At 38.4% G+C, this 20410-nt stretch overlaps 1 protein-coding gene across 1 annotated transcript; it reads right to left on the reverse strand.

Moving 5' to 3' along the window:
- Positions 1-17640: 17640 nt before the first annotated feature.
- LOC100675422 (olfactory receptor 52J3-like) lies at positions 17641-18618 on the reverse strand. Its single transcript, XM_003421434.3, has one exon. It carries the CDS (start codon positions 18574-18576, stop codon positions 17641-17643), a length of 936 nt encoding a protein of 311 aa, XP_003421482.3. The 5' UTR covers positions 18577-18618.
- Between the last annotated feature and the right edge of the window lie 1792 nt (positions 18619-20410).

Raw genomic sequence — 20410 nt, forward strand, 5'->3', positions numbered from 1 at the left:
TCCAGATACGAGATGCCAACATAGTCTCAAGTGTCCACCTGATCCAAGAAGCTCACTCCTCACCAGCATCCCTCTCCAACCCATTGTACCGTCCAATCCATGTCCGAAGAGTTGACTTCGGGAATGGTTCCTACCTTGGGCTAACAGAAGGTCTGGGGGCCATGACCACCGGGGTCCTTCTAGTCTCAGTCAGACCATTAAGTCTGGCCTTTTTATGAGAATTTGGGGTCTGCATCCCACTGCTCTCCTGCTCCCTCAGGGGTTCTCTGTTGTGTTCCCTGTCAGGGCAGTCATGCGTTGCACCCAGGCACAATCTAGTTCTTCTGGTCTCCACATGATGTAGTCTCTTGTTCATGTGGCCCTTTCTGACTCTTGGGCTCATAATTACCTTGTGTCCTTGGTGTTCTTCATTCTCCTTTGATCCAAGTGGGTTGAGACCAATGGATGCATCTTAGATGGCTGCTTGCTAGCATTTAAGACCCCAGACACCACTCTTCAAAGTGGGATGCAGGATGTTTTCTTACTTGATTTTATTATGCCAATTGACTTAGATGTCCCCAGAAACCATGGTTCCAAACCTCCACCCCTGCTACTCTGGCCTTTGAAGAATTCAGTTTATTCAGGAAACTCCTTTGCTTTTGGTTTAGTCCAGTTGTGTATTTGTGTTGTCTTTCCCTTCACCTAAAGTAGTTCTTGTCTACTATCTAATTAGTGAATACCCCTCTTCCACCCTCCCTCCCTCCCCCCTCTTTTAACATCAAAGAATATTTTCTTCTCTGTTTAAACTATTTCTCAAGTTCTTATAATAGTGGTCTCATGCAATATTTGTCCTTTTGCAACTGACTAATTTCACTCAGCATAATGTCTTACAGATCCCTCCATGTTATGAAATGTTTCACAGATTCATTACTGTTCTTTATCGATGCATAGTATTCAATTGTGTGAATATACCGTAATTTATTTATCCATTCATCCACTGATGGGCACCTTGGTTACTTCCATCTTTTGGCTATTGTGAACAGTGCTGCAATAAACATGGGTGTGCGTGTATCTGTTCATGTAAAGGTTCTTATTTCTCTAGGATATATTCCGAGGAATGGGATTGCTGGATCGTATGGTAGTTCTATTTCTAGCTTTTTAAGGAAGCGCCAAATTGATTTCCAAAGTGGTTGTACCATTTGACATTCCCACCAGCAGTGTGTAAGTGTTCCAATCTCTCCACAGCCTCTCCAACATTTATTATTTTGTGTTTTTTGGATTAATGCCAGCCTTGCTGGAGTGAGATGAAATCTCACTGTAGTGTTGATCTGCATTTCTCTAATGGCTAATGATCGTGAACATTTCCTCATGTATCTGTTAGCTACCTGAATATCTTCTTTAGTGAAGTGTCTATTCATATCTTTTGCCCATTTATTAATAGCGTTGTCTTTTTTGTAGTTGAGCTTTTGCTGTATCATGTAAATTTTAGAGATCAGATGCTGATCAGAAATGTCATAGCTAAAAACTTTTTCCCAGTCTGTAGGTAGTCTTTTTACTCTTCTGCTGACGTCTTTGGATGAGCACAGGTGTTTGATTTTTAGGAGCCCCCAGATATCTAGTTTTTCTTCTACATTCTTTATAATGTTTTCTACACTGTTTATGCCATGTATTAGGGCTCCTAACATTGTCCCTATTTTTTCTTCCATGACCTTTATCGTTTTAGATTTTATATTTAGGTCTTTGATCCATTTTGAGTTAGTTTTTGTGCATGGAGTGAGGTATGGGTCTTGTTTCATTTTTTTGCAGATGGCTATCCAGTTATGCCAGCACCGTTTGTTAAAAAGACTGTCTTTTCTCCAGTTAACTGTTTTGGGGTCTTTGTCAAATATCAACTGCTCATATGTGGATAGATTTATGTCTGGATTCTCAGTTCTGTTCCATTGGTCTATATAGCTGTTGTTGTACCAGTACCAGGCTGTTCTGACTACTGTGGAGGAATAATAGGTTCTAAAATCAAGTAAAGTAAGGCTTCCCACTTTGTTCTTCTTTTTCAGTAATGCCTTATTTATCTGGGGCCTCTTTCCCTTCCATATGAAGTTGGTGGTTTGTTCTTCCAGCTCATTAAAGAATGTCGTTGGGATTTGGATTGGAATTCCATTAAATGTATAGATCGCTTTTGGTAGAATAGACATTCTTATAATGTTAAGTCTTCCTATCCATGAGCAAGGTACCTTTTTCCATGTATGTAAGTCTCTTTTGGTTTCTTGCAGAAGTGTACTGTAGTATTCTTGATATAAGTCTTTTACATCTCTGTTAAGATTTATTCCGAAGTATTTTATCTTCTTAGGGGCTACTGTAAATGGCATTGATTTGGTGATTTCATCTTTGATGTTCCTTTTGTTGGTGTAGAGGAATCCAACTGATTTTTGAATGTTTATCTTGTATCCCGATACTCTGCTGAACTCTTCTATTAGTTTCGGTAGTTTTCTGGAGGATTCCTTAGGGTTTTCTGTGTATAAGATCATGTCATCTGTAAATAGAGATACTTTTACTTCTTCCTTGCCAACCTGGGTATGTTTTATTTCTTTTTCTAGCCTAATTGCTCTGACTAGGGCCTCCAACACAATGTTGAATAAGAGTGGTCATAAAGGGCATCCTTGTCTGGTTCCCAATCTCAATGGGAATGCTTTCAGGCTCCCTCCATTTAGGGTGATGTTGGCTGTTGGCTTTGTATAAATGCCCTTTATTATGTTGAGGAACTTTCCTTCTATTCCTATTTTGCTGAGAGTTTTTATCATGAATGGCTGTTGAACTATGTCAAATGCCTTTTCTGAATCAATTGATAAAATCATGTGATTCTTGTCTTTTGTTTTATTTATGTGGTGGATTACATTAATTGTTTTTCTAATGTTGAGCCATCCCTGCATACCTGGTATGAATCCCACTTGGTCATGGTGAATTATTTTTTTGATGTGTTGTTGAATTTTATTCGCTAGAATTTTGTTGAGGATTTTTACTTCTGCATTCATGAGGGATATAGGTCTATAATTTTCTTTTTTTGTGGTGTCTTTACCTGGTTTTGGTATTGGGGATATGGGGGCTTCATAGAATGAGTTTGGTAGTATTCCATCCTTTTCTATACTCTGAAATATCTATAGTAGTAGTGGTGTTAACTCTTTGAAAGTTTGGTAGAACTTTGCAGTGAAGCCGTCTGGATCAGGGCTTTTATTTGTTGGGAGTTTTTTAATTACCTTTTCAATCTCTTCTTTTGTTTTTGGTCTTTTTAGTTGTTCTCCCTCTGTTTGTGTTAGTTTAGGTAGGTAGTGTGTTTCTAGGACTTCATCCATTTCTTCTAGGTTTGCAAATTTGTTAGAGTACAATTTTGTGTAGTAATCTGATATGATTCTTTTAATTTCAGTTGGGTCTGTTGTAATATCGCCCATCTCATTTCTTCTTCAGGTTATTTGCTTCGTCTCCTGTTTTTCTTTTGTCAGTTTGGCCAGTGGTTTGTCAATTTTGTTGATTTTTGCAAGGAACGAGCTTTTGGTCTTGTTAATTCTTTCAACTGTTTTTCTGTCTTCTATTTCATTTAAAATGCTATGAGTAGGAATCAACTCGACGGCACTGGGTTTTTTCGGTTTTTATTTCTTTTAGTTTTGCTCTAATTTTTCTTATTTGTTTTCTTCTGGTGCCTAAGGGTTTCTTTTGTTATTCCCTTTCTATTTGTTCAACTTGTAGGGATAGTTCTTTGGTTTTGGCCCTTTCTTCTTTTTGGATGTGTGCATTTATTGGTATAAATTCACCTCTGAGCACTGCTTTCGCTGTGTTTTCATTCTCATTTTATTCTATGAATTTCTTTATTCCTTCCTTAATGTCTTCTATAATCCAGTCTTTTTTGAGCAGTGTATTGTTTAGTATTCAAGTATTTGATTTCTTTTCCCTTCTTTTTCTGTTATTGATTTCCACTTTTGTGGCCTTATGGTCAGAGAAGATGCTTTGTAATATTTCAATGTTTTGTATTCTGCTAAGACTTGCTTTATGACCTAACATGTGGTCTGTTTTAGAGAATCTTCCATGTGCACTAGAAAAGAAAGTATACTTGGTTGCTGTTGGGCATAGTGTTCTGTATATGTCTATGAGGTCAAGTTGGTTGACTGTGGCATTTAGATCTTCTGTGTCTTTATTGAGCTTCTTTCTGGATGTCCTGTCCTTCACCAAAAATGATGTGTTGAGGTCTCCTACTGTTATTGTGGAGGTGTCTATCTCACTTTTCAATGCTGAGTTTATGTATCTTGCATCCCTGCCGTTGGGTGTATAAATATTTAATATGGTTATATCTTCTTGGTATATTATCCTTTTAATCATTATAAAGTGTCCTTCCTTACCCTTTATGATGGATTTAACTTTAAAAAACACCAAGATATATCATAATCACACTCACGAAAACCAAAGGCAAAGAAAAAATCCTGCAAGCAGCTCGAGAAAAACAAAAAGTCACATACAGAGGAGAAACAATAAGACTATGCTCTGATTATTAGGCAGAAACAATGCAGGCATGAAGGCAATGCAACGACTTATATAAAATCTTAAGAGAAAAAAATTGCCAACCAAGAATAATAGATCCTGCAAAACTTTTGTTGAAATATGATGGTGAAATTAGGACATTTCCAGATACACAGAAATTAAGGGAATATGTAAAAAACAAACCATACTTACAAGAAGTATTACAGGGAGTCCTTCGGGTGAGAACAAAAAATACCAGACCACAGCCTGAATCTAGGATGCAAGATTGTACCAGCCAGATACCAACATAGGAAATGAACTCTCAAGGAATATCCAAAACCAAGACAATTGCAACAGAGAACCAGAGAGGTTAACCTGTAAATGACAATAACGTGAGAACAATGAAAGAGGGAATAAATGGTATAGGTATAGAACTTTCTAATGGAGAGGAAGGCAAGGTGCTACCAAGTAATAATAGACTGCTTCAAACCTAAGAAGATAAGGGTAAATTTCAAGGTAACCACAAAGAAAGTTAACAAACCTATTCATCAAGATAAAGAAGAAAAACATAAAGTCTCAATAAAAGCAAAGTCTATAAAACTCAAGAAATCCACAAACAAAAGGTGCTCAGCACAGGACATTATGCTGAGTGAAATAAGTCAGTCACAGAAGGACAAATATTGTATGAGAACACTACTGTAAAAACCCATGAAAAAGTTTACATACAAAAAGAAACAATATTTGATGGATACGAGATCGGAGAGGTGGGGATGGAATAATAGACAAAAGATAAGTGGTAACTTTGGCAAAGGGTAAGACAGTAAGCAATACTGGGAAAGCCAGTACAACCTGTACAAGGCAAAGCCAGGCTAGCTCCAGAGACGCATCCAAACTTACTGAGGCACCGAATTGCTGGGCTGAGGGCTGTGGGAACCATGGTCTCAGGGAACATCTAGCTCAATTGGCATGATGGGGTTTATAAGGAAAATGTTCTACACTCTCCTTTGGTGAATAGCATCTGGGATCTTAAAAGCCTATGAGCGGCCATATAGGATACTCCACTGGTCTCACCCCTTTGGGAGCAAGGGAGAATGGAGAAAACTAAAGACACAAGGGAAAGATCAGTCCAATGGACTAATGGACCACTATCTACCATGGCCTCCACCAGACTGAGTCCAGTAAAATTAGATGGTGCCCAGCTACCACCACTGACTGCTCTGACCAGGATCACAATAGAGGGTACCAGACAGAGCTAGAGAAAAATGTGGAACAAAATTCTAACTTAAAAGCAACAACTAGACTTGTTGGCTTGCCAGAAACTGGAGAAACCCAGAGTATGGCCTCTGAACACCCTTTCAGCTCAGTAATGAGGCCATTCCTGAGATTTACCCTTCAATCAAAGACTGAACAGACCCATGGAAAACATCAAGACTAGAGGGGCACACCAGCCCTGAGACAGGGAGTGGAAGGCAGGAGGGAATAGGAAAGCTGGTAATAGGGAAACCAGGGTTGAGAAGGGAGAGTGTTGACATGTTGTGGCATTGTTAACCAATGTCATACAACAATGTGTGTACTAATTGTTTGATGAGAGACTAGTTTGTTCTATAAACCTTCATCTAAAGTTCAACAAAGAAAACAAAAATCTTCTCTTAAATTATGTAAATATTCTGTTAATGACTGGTACAGGCCTGTGCATGTCTTTAAATTTACTTCTGAATCTTGACTTTTCCAATGAAAATGCTGCAATATATTATTCCACATAACCAACATAAATGCAGACTCTAGTGTTCAGAAAAAAAAAAAGAAGAAGAAGAAGACACCATTAATCACTACCCCTGGGGCTTGGGGTCATATTTTAGGAGTGAGCTGATGTAGGATTTTTTTTAGTTTGATCAAATAGAGACTTGTAGTTGCTATAATTTTTGAGGATTATTTTTAACTCCACAAAGTGTTGAACCTGGAGAAATTGCTTACATATTCAATTCAAGCAAATCTTGCTGGCGCTACCATCAAAAAATATCCTGATTCAGGCCACTTCTGATCATGTATAGCACTAACCCCTACCCTGGTCTAAGCTACCATCATTGTTACCATTGTTATTACTGGTTTATTGCAATAGTCTTCTAACTCATTTCCCTATATTACCTTTGCCCTTCTGCTTTATCTCCAACCCACTCTCAGTGAATTTTCCACACAGTAGCCAGGGTGATCCTTTTAAATGAAAACTGGCTGTCATGCCTCTGCTAAGAAATGTCCAAGAGTGTTCCAACTCAGTCTCAGCAAATGTAACTACATATGTCCCACAAGGCCCTACACCATCTGGCACCCTATTTCTTTTCCAACTCTTCTCACTCTTTCCCTTGTTCTACAGCCACACTGGCTTCTTTTCTGGTCCTTCTTCATTCCAGGTACACTCCCAGTTTGGACCTTTACCTTTGTTCCCTCTATTTTCAAAAATCTTCCCAGCTATCCCCATGTTTCACTCCCTTCTTCCTTAAAAACTCTGCGTAAGTATCGCCCTACCTGTAGAAAGAAGCCTTCTCTGATGACCCTGTATTATATATTGATGTTCTATGCCTGGTACTCATCCCCTTTACTTTGTTTTATTTTTCTCCTTAGAACTAACCACCATATAACAGTCATTACTTGTTTGTTTACTTCTTTTCTTTCTCCGCTAAACTGCAAGTTTCTTGAAAATAGGGACTTTCTTTCATTCTTTTTTCATTCTAAAATAGTAGCTACAACATGTTAACCAAAACCAAACTCATTGCCATCCAGTCGATTCTGACTCATTGCGACCCTGTAGAACAGAGTAGAACTGTTCCATAGGGTTTCCAACTCTGTAATCTTTATGGATGCTCACCACCACATCTTCTTCCTTCAGAAAGGCTATTGGGTTCAAACCACCGATTTTCAGTTAGCACCCGAAGGCTTAACCACAGTTCCACTAACGCTCCTTAGAACATATTGTTGTTGTTAGGTGCCATTGTGTTGGTCACGACTCAGTGATCCTGTATACAACAAAATGAAACACTGCCTGGTTCTGCATCGTCCTCACAATCCCTGTTATGTTCAAGCCCATTGTTGTAGCTACTCTGTTACGCCATCTCATTGAGGGTCTTCCTCTTTTTGTTGACCTCTACTTTACCAAGCATGATGTCCTTCTCCAGGGACTGATCCCTCCTGATAGCATGTCCAAAGAATGTGAGACAAAGTGTCACCATCCTTGCTTTTAAGGAGCATTCTGGCTGTACTTATTCCAAAACTGATTTGTTCATTCTTTTGGCAATCTGTGGTATATTCAATTCTTTGCCAACACCATAATTCAAAGGCATCGATTATTCTTCAGTCTTCTCTATTCATTGCCCAGCATTCACATGCATATGAGGTGATTGAAAACAACATGGCTTGGGTCAGGCGCACCTCAGTCTTCAAGGTGACATCCTTTGTTTTTTAACACTTCAAAGAGATCTTTGCTACAGATTTACCTAATACACTGAGCCATTTGATTTCTTGACTGCTGCTACCATGGATGTTGATTGTGAATCCAAGTAAAATCAAATCCTTGACAACTTTACTCTTTTCTCTGTTTATCATGATGTTGCCCATTGGTGCAGTTGTGAAGATTTTTGTTTTCTTTATGTTGAGGTATAATCCATACTGAAGGCTGTGGTCTTCGATCTTCATCAGTAGGTACTTCAAGTTCTCTTCACTTTAGCAACGAAAGCTGTGTCATTTGCATATTACACGTTGCTAATGAGCCTTCCTCCAACCCTGATGCCAGGTTCTTCTCCATATAGTCCAGATTCTTGGATTATTTGCTCAGCATACAGATTGAAAAGTATGGTGAAAGGATACACAACCCTGACACACTCCTTTCCTGATTTTAAACTACTCAGTATTCCCTTGTTCTGTACAAAAAACTTCCTCTAGATCTATGTACAGGTTCCCCATTGGCACAATTAAGTGGTCTGAAATTTCCATTCTTTGCAATGTTATTCGTAATTTGTTATGATCCACACAGTAGAATGCCTTTGCATAGTCAATAAAACACAGGTAAAAATCTTTCTGGTATTCTCTGTTTTCAGTCAAGATCCATCTGACATCAGCAATGATATTCCTGGTTCCACATCCTTTTCTTAATCTGGCTTGAATTTCTGGCAGTTCCCTGTCCATGTAGTGCTGCAGCCACTTTTAAATGACCTTCAGCAAAATTTTACTTGCCTGTGATATAAGGTCGCTATGAGCTGGAGTTGACTCGACAGCAACGGGTTTGGTTTGGTTTTTGGTGATACTAATAATATTGTTTAATAATTTGTGCATTTTGTTAGATAAATTTTCTTGGGAATAGCTGTAAATGTGGATGTTTTCAAGTCAGTTGGCCAGGTAGCTGTCTTCCAAATTTCTTGGCATAGACCAGTGAGCACTTTCACCACTGCGCCCATTTGTTGAAAATCTCAATTGGCATTCTGTGAATTCCTGGAGGCTTGCTTTTCACCAGTGCCTTCAGTGTGGCTTGCGCTTCTTCCTTCAGTACTATCTTAGTTCTCTATTGCTGCCATAACAGAAATACCACAAGTGGATGGCTTTAACAAAGAAAAATTTATTTTCTCACAGTTTAGTTGACTCGAAGTCCACATTCAGGGCATCAGCTATAGGGGAAGGCTTTCTCTCTCTGTTGGTGCTGGAGGAAGGTCCTTCTCGTCAAACTTCCCCTGGAATAGGAGTTTCTCTGTGTAGGGATCCTGGGTACAAAGGACAGATTCTACTTCTAGTGCTTCTTTTCTTAGTGATATGAAGACCCGCCTCTCTTTTCACTTCCCTTTCCTAAGTATTTTATCTTCTTGGGGGCTACTGTAAATGGTATTGATTTGGTGATTTCCTCTTTGACGTTGTCTTTGTTGGGATAGAGGAATCCAAATGATTTTTGTATGTTTATCTTGTATCCTGATCTTTTGCTGAACTCTTAGTTTCAGTAGTTTTCTTGAGGATTCTTTAGGGTTTTCTGTGTATAAGATCATGCCATCTGCAAATACAGATACTTTTACTTCTTCTTTGCCAATTTGGGTAAAATTTATTTCTTCATCTAGCCTAATTGCCCTGGCTAGGCTCTCCAGCACAATGTTGAGTAAGAGCGGTGATAAAGGGCATCTTTGTCTGGTTCCCATTCTCAAGGGGAATGTTTTCAGATTCTCACCATTTAGGATGATGCTGGCTTTGTACAAATGCCCTTTATTATGTGGAGGAATTTTCCTTTTATTCCTATTTTGCTGAGAGTTTTAATCATAAATGGGTGTTAGACTTTGTCAAATGCCTTTTCTGCATCAATTGATAAGATCATGTGGTTCTTGTCTTTTGTTTTATTTATATGATGGATTGATTACATTGAACGTTTTTCTAATGTTGAACTATCCCTGCATAACTGATACGAATCCCACTTGGTCATGGTGAATTATTTTTTTGATATGTTGTTGAATTCTATCTGCTAGAATTTTGTTAAAGATTTTTGTGTCTGCGTTCATGAGGGATATAGGTCTGTAATTTTCTTTTTTTTTTTTTTTTTGTGGTGTCTTTACCTGGTTTTGGTATCAGGGAAAGGCTGGCTTCATAGAATGAGCTTGGGAGTATTCCATCCTTTTCTATGCTCTGAAAAGAGAGGTGTGTCTTCATATAACCAAGAAAGAAGCACTAGAAGCAGAATCTGTCCTTTGTACCCAGGATCCCTACACAGAGAAACTCCTAGTCCAGGGGAAGTTTGATGAGAAGGACCTTCCACCAGCACCAACAGAGAAAGAAAGACTTCCACTGGAGCTGATGCCCTAGGTGTGGACTTTGAACCTACTGGACTGGAAGGGAAAGAGGACCCAGAGAAGTAAAGCATTACTGAAAAAGAAGAACAAAATGGGAGGCCTCACTCTATGCAATTTTAGAACCTATTATACCACCTCAGTAGTCAAAACAGCCTGGTACTGGTACAACAGTCTTTTTAACAAATGGTGCTGGCATAACTAGATACCCATCTGCAAAAAAATGAAACAAGACCCATACCTCACACCATGCACAAATACTAACTCAATATGGATCAAAGACCTAAATATAAAATCTTAAATGATAAAGATCATGGAAGAAAAAAATAGGGACAATGTTAGGAGCCCTAATACATGGCATAAACAGTACACAAAACATTACTAACAATGCAGAAGAGAAACTAGATAACTGGGAGCTCCTAAAAATCAAACACCTATGCTCATTCAAAGACTTCACCAAAACAGTAAAAAGATTACCTAAAGACTGGGAAAAAGTTTTTAGCTATGACATTTCCAATCAGCGCCTGATCTCTAAAATCTACATAATACTGGAAAAACTCAACTACAAAAAAAATAACCCAATTAAAAAATGGGCAAAAGATATGAACAGACACTTCACTAAAGAAGACATTCAGGTTGCTAACAGATACAAGAGGAAATGTTCATGATCATTAGCCATTAGAGAAATGCAGATCAAAACTACAATGATACTCCATCTCACTCCAGCAAAGCTGGCATTAATCCAAAAAACACAAACTAATAAAATTTGGAGAGGTTGTGGAGACACTGGAACACTTATACACTGCTTGTGGGAATGAAAAATGGTACAACCACTTCGGAAATCAATTTGTCGTTTCCTTAAAAAGCTGGAAATAGAAAAAAAAATTCAATCCAGCAATCCCACTCCTTGGAATATATCCTAGAGAAATAAGAGCCTTGACATGAACAGATATATGCACATCCATGTTTATTGCAGCACTGTTTACAATAGCAAAAAGATGAAAGCAACCAAGGTGCCCATCAACAGATGAATGGATAAATAAATTATGGTATATTCACACAATGGAATACTATGCATTGATAAAGAACAGTAATGAATCTGTGAAACATTTCATAACATGGAGGAATCTGGAGGGCATTATGCTGAGTGAAATTAGTTGCAAAAGGACAAATATTGTATAAGACCACTATTATAAGAACTCAAGAAATATTTTAAACAGAGAAGAAAATATTCTTTGATGTTAAAAAGGGGGGGAGGGAGGGAGGGTGGAAGAGGGGTATTCACTAATTAGACAGTAGATAAGAACTACTTTAGGTGAAGGGAGAGACAACACAAATATAGGCAAGGTCAGCACAACTGGACTAAACCAAAAGCAAAGAAGTTTCCTGAATAAACTGAATTCTTCGAAGGCCAGTGTAGCAGGGATGGAGGTTTGGGACCATGGTTTCAGGGGACATCTATGTCAACTGGCATAATAAAATCAAGTAAGAAAACATTCTGCATCCCACTTTGAAGAGTGGTGTCTGGGGTCTTAAACACTAGCAAGCAGCCATCTAAGATGCATCCATTGGTCTCAACCCACCTGGAGCAAAGGAGAATGAAGAACACCAAGGACACAAGGTAATTATGAGCTCAAGAGACAGAAAGGGCCACATAAACCAGAGACTACATCATCCTGAGACCAGAAGAACTAGATGGTGCCCAGCTACAAATGATGACTGCCCTGACAGGGAACACAACAGAGAACCCCTGAGGGAGCAGGAGAGCACTGAGATGCAGACCCCAAATTCTCATAAAAAGACCAGACTTAATGGTCTGACTGAGACTAGAAGGACTCCGGTAGTCATGGCCGCAGACTTTCTGTTAACCGAAGATAGGTAAGCATTCCCAAAGCCAACTCCTCAGACAGGGATTGGACTGGACAATGGGATAGAAAAAGATGCTGGTGAAGAATGAGCTTCTTGGATCAAGTAGACACTTGAGACTATGTTGGCATCTCCTATCTGGAGGGGAGATGAGAGGGCAGAGGGGGTCAGAAGCTGCTGACTAAATTATGACATAGGCAGGAAAGCTGAAGTAGCTCTGAGGTAAGTGAGTGAAGGTGTGTTGTTGACCTCGCCAGCTGAAGGCAAACTGCTTCTAATGGTCCTTTAAGACAGGTATGGCAAAAAAGGCATTAGCCAGATCAATAGCTGTATACCAGGTACCAAGAGATGTATTAATTTGCTCAAGCAATGAAACTACATCTGGAATAACTGCCGCAATTAGAGTCACCACCTGGTTAAGTTTTAAATCCATCCATTTTTTTCACAGGCCAAATAGGTGAGCTGAATGGAGATGTGATGGGAATCACCACCCCTGCATCCTTCATGTCCTTGATGGTGGCAGTAATCTCTACAAGTCCTTCAGGAATGTGGTATTGCTTTTGGTTTACTATTTTCCTAGGTAGAGGCAATTCTAATGGTTTCCACTTGGCTTTCCCTACTATAAATGTCCTTTCTCCATTAGTCAGGGATCCAATGTGGGGGTTCTGCCAGTCGCTGAGTATATCTATTACAATTATGCATTCTGGAACTGGTGAAATCACCACAGGATGGGTTTGGAGACCCACTGGACCTACTGTGAGATGGACATGAGCCAAGATTCCGTTAATAACCTGACCTCCACATGCCACCACTCTGACAGGTAGGCCTCAATGACCTTTTGGGTCTCCTGGAATTAGTGTCAGTTCAGAGCCAGTATCCAGCAATCCCTGAAGCGTCTGATTATTTCCTCTTCTTCATTCAAGGGATTGTGGGTCTTCAAATGCACTCAAGTATGGGAATTGATTGAGGGACCATGACTCTGTATTCTGGCCATTCAAGTTAGACTGCTGTTCACCTGACCTTGAATTCATCTGTTTGTACAGTTCAAGTAAATATTTAATACATTTTCTATCTATTCCACTCCTAAGGACACCATAACAAAGTAGCCAATGCCCTAAATCCATACGAGCCAGACTGTTCTGATTACTGCTTTATTGATTACTGACTTACTGTCCATTACTGTAACCATGTCCACCTTCTCTTTGTCAATTGACTGCAGCCACTTGGCCCCTACTACCACAGGGTCCAATCAGACCCATTGTAGTTAGGTGTCTTAATCCATCCAGGGCTGTTCCCACTGTCAAATCTGATTTATTTAAAAGTGCAGTCAGAGCAGGCTTCAAGGATTTTGGATGACCCTTCACAAATGTGTTCTTCAGAGTTGTGGTAAAAGGTATGTCCTCTAGCCAGTTCATGTGTGGGTCTGTGGGTCTAATCTGATAAATCCACTCTAGCAAGTCAATTTCCCTAAGCCTTTGGATACCTTCTTCTACAGTATACCATGGCAGGTCTGGTACTTTGACTTGATTTAGTATAGGCCACCATGTAATCCATGCTCCAGCCACCCAACCAAATAAACTATTAGATCCTTTCCTAATTCTGGAGCTGAAACATGAATGACGAATCTGTGCTCAGTGGACCCATATCAATACACTCAGATTGATCCATCTTTATGTTCCTTGCACCATTATCCCATACCCTTAATAGCCATTTCCACACGTATTTCCCAGGTTTCTGTTTCTACATATTAGAAAAGTCAAGCAATTCTCTTGGAGTGTAGCATACCTCATCCTGGGTCACATTTTGTACTTCACTTTTTGGAGTTCACTGGAACTTAAGTCTAGTTATAGGTCTAGAAGCCAGAACTGGTAGTATAGAATTGTTTTCAGAATATTCAGCATTGTCTTGTAAACCATCTGCCTCGGACAATGCCCCAGGCAATTATTCTGGCAAGGCTCTTTAGAGGCAGCTACACTAAGGCTAATCTCATTAGATGGAAGTGGAGGGGCTAATGGTTTTCTGGGCATGGTGATGTAGCAGAGGAAGTAATCTCTTCAGATGGGAGTGGTTCTGTTGGCAGAAGTGATTCATCAATGGAATTTAGGGGCTCATTTTCTCCAGTTTCCCGATTCTGTGCCCACATGTCCTCATCCGAAGTTTCAGGATCTCGTTTCTCCCCAATCAATGCTTTCTCTTTAACTTCAGATACCTCTCAATGTTGGCAATTGAGCCAGCATTGTAATTCAGCCACTCTTACAATAAGAGTCTGGGTTTGATTTTCAGCAATATCAGGTCTGTTACTACAAGAAATAAGGCTTTCTTTCAAAGCACAAATGGAATCTTTCATGTCGCTTTTGAGGCACCTGAACTTTGACTCTGAAGTCCTGAGCACATCTCTTTCTTTCACCAGTTTGTCTAGGGAAAGTAGGACCAAATAACCTTCTTCCTTATACTTCTCATTATGACAAAACTGTAGAGAGGTATCGTATATGCAGTCACCCAGAGCCTCGCCTTTCACCATATCTGATCTAGGCCCTCTCACCTGACAGAGAAAGAGAATATATGTGTGTAAATAAGTCAGTATATATACACATGTCTATAATGATTTCTGTATGTAGCCATCTGTATCTGAATTAAGCTAAACATGCATTTATAGTGATGTCTCCAATTCTAATCTATCACCATGTGGATCGTTCTAGCTTCCTCGCCTTGTTTATCTGAACTCCCATTCAAAATTGGGAAATCTTGTTCACACCAGTCATCACCCATTTGCTTAATCAGCCAATCCCAGTGTGTATGCATGTATATGTGTGTATACATATATATATAGAGAGAGAGAGGTATCAGATTGTTAATCCATAACCCTGTAGAAAACTTTATCAACTAGAATACAGTCTTTTGCATAGTTTCTTTTGCCTTTAGTTTTACAGACTCCACTCTTTTTCAAAATTTCTAAGGTCAGCATCTCTTTCACCCAATCCCTTCAGTGAGGTTGTTTCATACATATTTATATCCATTTAGATTGTTTTTATCACCTTCTGCTTTCTATCTTGAAATTCTTCCAATTTCCTAAATGAAGTTTTAAATTCACATACATTAGGATTCACATTTTGTACTGTAAATTTCAATGGGTTTGGTAAATGTGTAGTGTCATGTATCCAAAATTACAATCCCATACACAGTGGTTTCATGGCCCTAAAATCTCCTTTGCTCACCTAATCAACCACCTACCCATCTGTTCAAGCTCCAGGTAGCCACTGATCATTTAGGTGTCATATAATTGGAACCATAGAATACATAGCTTCTTTTATTTAAATGTATATAATATGTATATATATATATATATACACACACACACACAAATATGTAAGTACATGTATTTATACATATATTTATATGTGATATTTATTTTATATCTTAAAATTACTTAGTATAATTCCATACAGTGTAATTATATTAAAATTACAATCAAATATATTACACATTTGTAATTATTAAAACATTGTGGTACTAGTGCAAGAATAAACAGAAAAGCAAAATATATAAAAGAAAAACAGGCCTTTGTACATATTGAGTTTAAATATATAAAAAAGAATAAAACAAATCAGTTAGAAATAGATTAGTTATTACAACTATTATGTCAGAAATATAGGATAGAAACAGACGCAAAAAAGTGTTTAATTTTGTTACTTCACATTTTACACCAAAATCAATTCCAGTTTGTTAAGTGTAAAAATAAACACACACACACACTAATAATAAAATAAATGTTAGCGTACAATCAAGCTATGCAGAAGTCTTAAGTTGAAAGTGACAGGTTTTACCATAGATAATATAATCAGCAGTTAATTCATTTAAAAATTTAATCTCCCGTATGAAAATAAATGATTAAATATAAACAGTTTATAAAAAAAAGTTTTGGTATTTCAAGTATACTCAAATAACTCATGCAAAGAGCTTTTTAAGAATCTAGACAGAAAATTTATGGGTGGGGCAGAATTACATTAAATAAGAAACAATACAAGAAAGCAATAATATAAACTAATCAATCAGTAATCCACTACTTAACAATTCTAAGTATTTAACCTGGACACATTTTTCAAATATGCACCCAAAAATTTTGCAGAATGTCAGACATTATGGCTAAATTAGAAAAACAGAAATAACATAAGTATCATCAATAGGAGTCCCTGGGTGATGCAAACTGTTAAGCAGTCAACTGCTAGTTGAAAGATTGGTGCTTTGAACCCACCCAGAGGATACTTGAGGTGTGCGTCTGAAATGTCACAGCCTTAAAAACTCTATAGAGTAGTTTTACTCTGCACACATGGGGTTGCCATGAGTCAGAATAGACTCAAAGGAAACTAACAACAACAAAAAAAAAAGAAGGAATTAATAAAATGCAAATCGAGGAAGATTTTACTGCATTTAAAAAGAAATTGCTATATTCCATATATATCAATATAGATTTTTTATTTTAATAGTAAGTGCAACAAATGTCTGTAAAATCATACACAGTATGCTACCATTTACCTAAACGAAAATTTTAAACTTCAACCCCCTCGAGATTATTAATTTAAAACTATAAAATTAGACTCTAAGAAATAAAAAACAACCACGTGTTCATAATCACTGTCTTTGAAGATAGGAAAGGAACTGAAACTGGATTAGAGTAGTAACCATGGGTCATTTCAATTTAAATATCTATGTTTGATTAAAAATAGCATTTAACATAAAGATATTATAGTAACACCCATTACTGTTACCCACTGCTGTCCAGTTGGCTCCCACTCACAGAGACCCTATAGGAAAGGGTAGAGCTGTCCCAGAGCATTCCAAAGGCTGTAAATCTTTACAAAAGCAGACTGCCTCATCTTCTCCCATAGAGCAACTGGTGGGTTTGAACAACCAATTTTCAGTTAGCAGTTAAGTGTAATTAAGGCTCCTATCATATCGTGCTAACCAAGAGGTCAGCAGTTCGAATCTGCCAGGCGCTCCTTGGAAACTCTATGGGGCAGTTCTACTCTGTTCTGTAGGGTCACTATGAGTTGGAATCGACTCAACAGCAGTGGGTTATCATATCATAGTAATAAAAGATGTGAATTCCGTGCTGTGAGAACAAAGGTATTTGTTATGTTTCCTTATCTCACTTTTCTTTTATGAGGAAAATTATAGGATCAAAATTTTGGGAAAAAAAGTGTTAACATATAATAACAAAGGTTATTGCTTGGATTATTCACTCTTACTCCTAGGGAATTGATGTAAACAGAGGCCACATATATCTCTTCCATGATAGTAACTAGTCTTAGAAATTGAAATATTATGAAGGTTATTCAAATCATAGAATAAATAAACATCAGAATAAAAGCCCGTGGTATATAACTTGGCAGCATAATATTTACACAGAAAACAGTTTTTCTGGCAAGAACAAAATGTTTTCCTTGCTGGATCCAAACGACCAGGAAACAAAGGAGGTAGGGGTTTCTTATTTTGTAATAAAGACACGGAGCACTCTCTCTCTTATCTCTTTGGTCCTCACACCATAAATGATGGGGTTAAGTGAGGGTGGGATAACCACATAGAGGTTGGCAATAAGAATATGAACATAGCGCGGTATGTTTTGTCCAAATCGGTGAGTAAGAAAAGAGAAGACTGAAGGGATATAGAAAACACAGAGAACCCCAACATGGGAGCCACAAGTACTTAGGGCTTTTATCCGTGCATCCTGGGATGGGAGGCAGAAGACGGCACGGAGAATGTAAATATAGGAGATGCCAATAAGGACTAGGTTCAGAAGAAAGAGGGAGACCACAAAGAGCCCATAGATACCGTTGACTTGGATGTTTCCACAAGACAATTTTGCAATGCCCATGTGCTCACAGTAGGAATGGGTTATTATACGAGCCTGACAAAAGGGTAGGCGGTAGATGAGATAGACAATGGGAAGTGTAAATAAAATTGGACGAAATACAATCCATACAGTGACACCCACCAGAACACGGACTGTCAAGATGGTCCTGTAGTGGAGTGGAGCACAGATGGCTACATAACGGTCAAAGGCCATGGCCATCAGGACCTCAGCTTCCATGCCAGTGAAGGCATGGATCAGAAACATCTGGGCCACACAGTCTCCAAAGTTAATCTCATGAGCATCAAACCAGAAGATGCCCAGCATGCGGGGCACAGAGGTTGTAGAAAGTGCTAAATCAATTGTTGAAAGAATGGCCAGAAAATAGAACATGGGCTCCCAGACCGTCTGCTCTGTCTTTATTACCAGGAGAATGGTGGCATTGCCCAACAAAGCCATAAGGTAAACAGTGCAAAATGGCAGGGAGATCCAGACATGGACCTCTTCCAGGCCTGGGATTCCAATGAGGAAAAATGTGGTTGGGTGGAAAATGCTACTGTTGTAAGAAAACATCCTTCCAAATGGTAGAGTAGGAGAAATTGCCACTCTTAGGAAAAGAAGGAAAAAAAAAACAAAAGGCTTAAATAAGAGATTGACATTCGATATAGAATGAAAATGAAAAGGTTACCTATATGGAGGAACTTGCTAATGCAGTCCTTGTACTAATCCTGAGCCATAGTCATTTGAATAGGCCAAATTCAATGAACTTACTCATTATTAGCTCTATTCTTACATTGATTTAATTATAATTTTAAACATATAAGACTGATTGACAAGCCCACAGTAGGGTTCTAAGAAATAGAACTTGATATTAACTTTTTAATATTGTAGTTAAAGAATATTGTATGTCCTGTACCCTCTGTGAATTCCTTGACTGGAAGGGACACATGAAAAGTCAAGAATATAAACACAGGGACAGGCAGAAATATAAAAAGGGAGATACACAGTCAAGAAAGTAAATTCACATAACAACATGCATAAGAATCTTCCATAATTAGAAACTGCAGATTTTTTTCTAGTGATTCATTCTTCATTTATTGACATGGAAACAATATGGAAAGACCAAGACCAAGCCTAACGTATTGTCACAAGGACAGAAACAGAATATCAAAGATACAGATTGCCACAAATAAAAGCACAAGCCCTCTGAGATACTGCCCAGGAGAAGACAACCTGAGTCATATACTTCTATGCTTGAAAGAGGCCAGAAACAAATATAATAATAAACCCTCCAACCCAATTTCATTGGTGGATCTATAGTCCTATGACCATCCCCCTTCCAAACCAAAAAACCAAAGCCATTAGTGGCGACTCAATTCCGACTCAGCGACTCTATAGGACAGAGTAGAACTGCCCCATAGGGTTTCCAAGGAGTAGCTGGTGGGTGCGAAGTGTCAATCTTTTGGTTAGCAGCCAAGCTCTTAACCACTGTGCTGCTCGCACTTATTTTAGAGTGGTATGGTATATCTGTCTTGGAAGTACAGCCAGGATGCTCTTAAGAAGCGAAGATGCCAATATTTCATCTCAGATTCTTTGGATATGTTATCAAGAAGCATGAGTTCTTGGGGAAGGACATCATGCTTGGTAAAGTAAAAAGTCAGTGAAAAAGTGGAAGAACCTCAACCATATGGATTGACTCAGTGGAGGCAACAATGGGCTCACACATAGCAATTGTGAAGACGGTGCAGGACCAAGCAGCATTTCATTCTTTTGTACACAGAGTTGCTATGAGTCTGAATCAACTCAACAGCACCTAACAACAACGTGGTGGTAGTGGTTTCTAATACTATTTGAATGTATCATTCACTCTTCATTCCATATCAGTTTCTCTGCAAATACTCATTTTACCTCTATTGCAAAGAAAAAACTTACTCAGTTGTCTTCATTCTTGATTAAGTCACTGGACATGTGGGTAGAAGACAACATAGACAGTTTCTGGAGGTTCTAGACTTAGGCATGAAATTTTTGAGTGGCACACAGGTGTCCGGAATAGCAGACTAACTGAAGGTATAATTGACTCTTTAATTGTCTGAAGGAAGTAGAGACAGACAATTTTACAATGTCTCCAAAATGCTACAGAAGCAACCCAGGCACTCAAGCTCAAGCAATGAAATGAAGAGACATTATCTGGATCACCAACTTAAAGCAGAGTGGTTCAAGACTAGGATGAAGTAAACATAGACTTTTGTATATATCCTTAATATAGCTCCATACATATAATAATACATCTAGAGAGGAAGCATATCAAGGTGAAAAAATTAAAATAAATATTATTTTCTGTTTCAGATTAGGCCAGAGAGAGGAGAGACAATCCTGTACAGCATAATGACTCACTTCTTTGTGTTTT

The sequence above is a fragment of the Loxodonta africana genome, chromosome 7, assembly GCF_030014295.1.
Source record: "Loxodonta africana isolate mLoxAfr1 chromosome 7, mLoxAfr1.hap2, whole genome shotgun sequence".
NCBI lineage: Eukaryota > Metazoa > Chordata > Mammalia > Proboscidea > Elephantidae > Loxodonta > Loxodonta africana.

What these genes read in the sequence shown, in the direction of transcription:
- LOC100675422 (XM_003421434.3), bottom strand. Translation starts at nt 18,576, where the DNA reads ATGTTTTCTTACAACAGTAGCATTTTCCACCCAACCACATTTTTCCTC.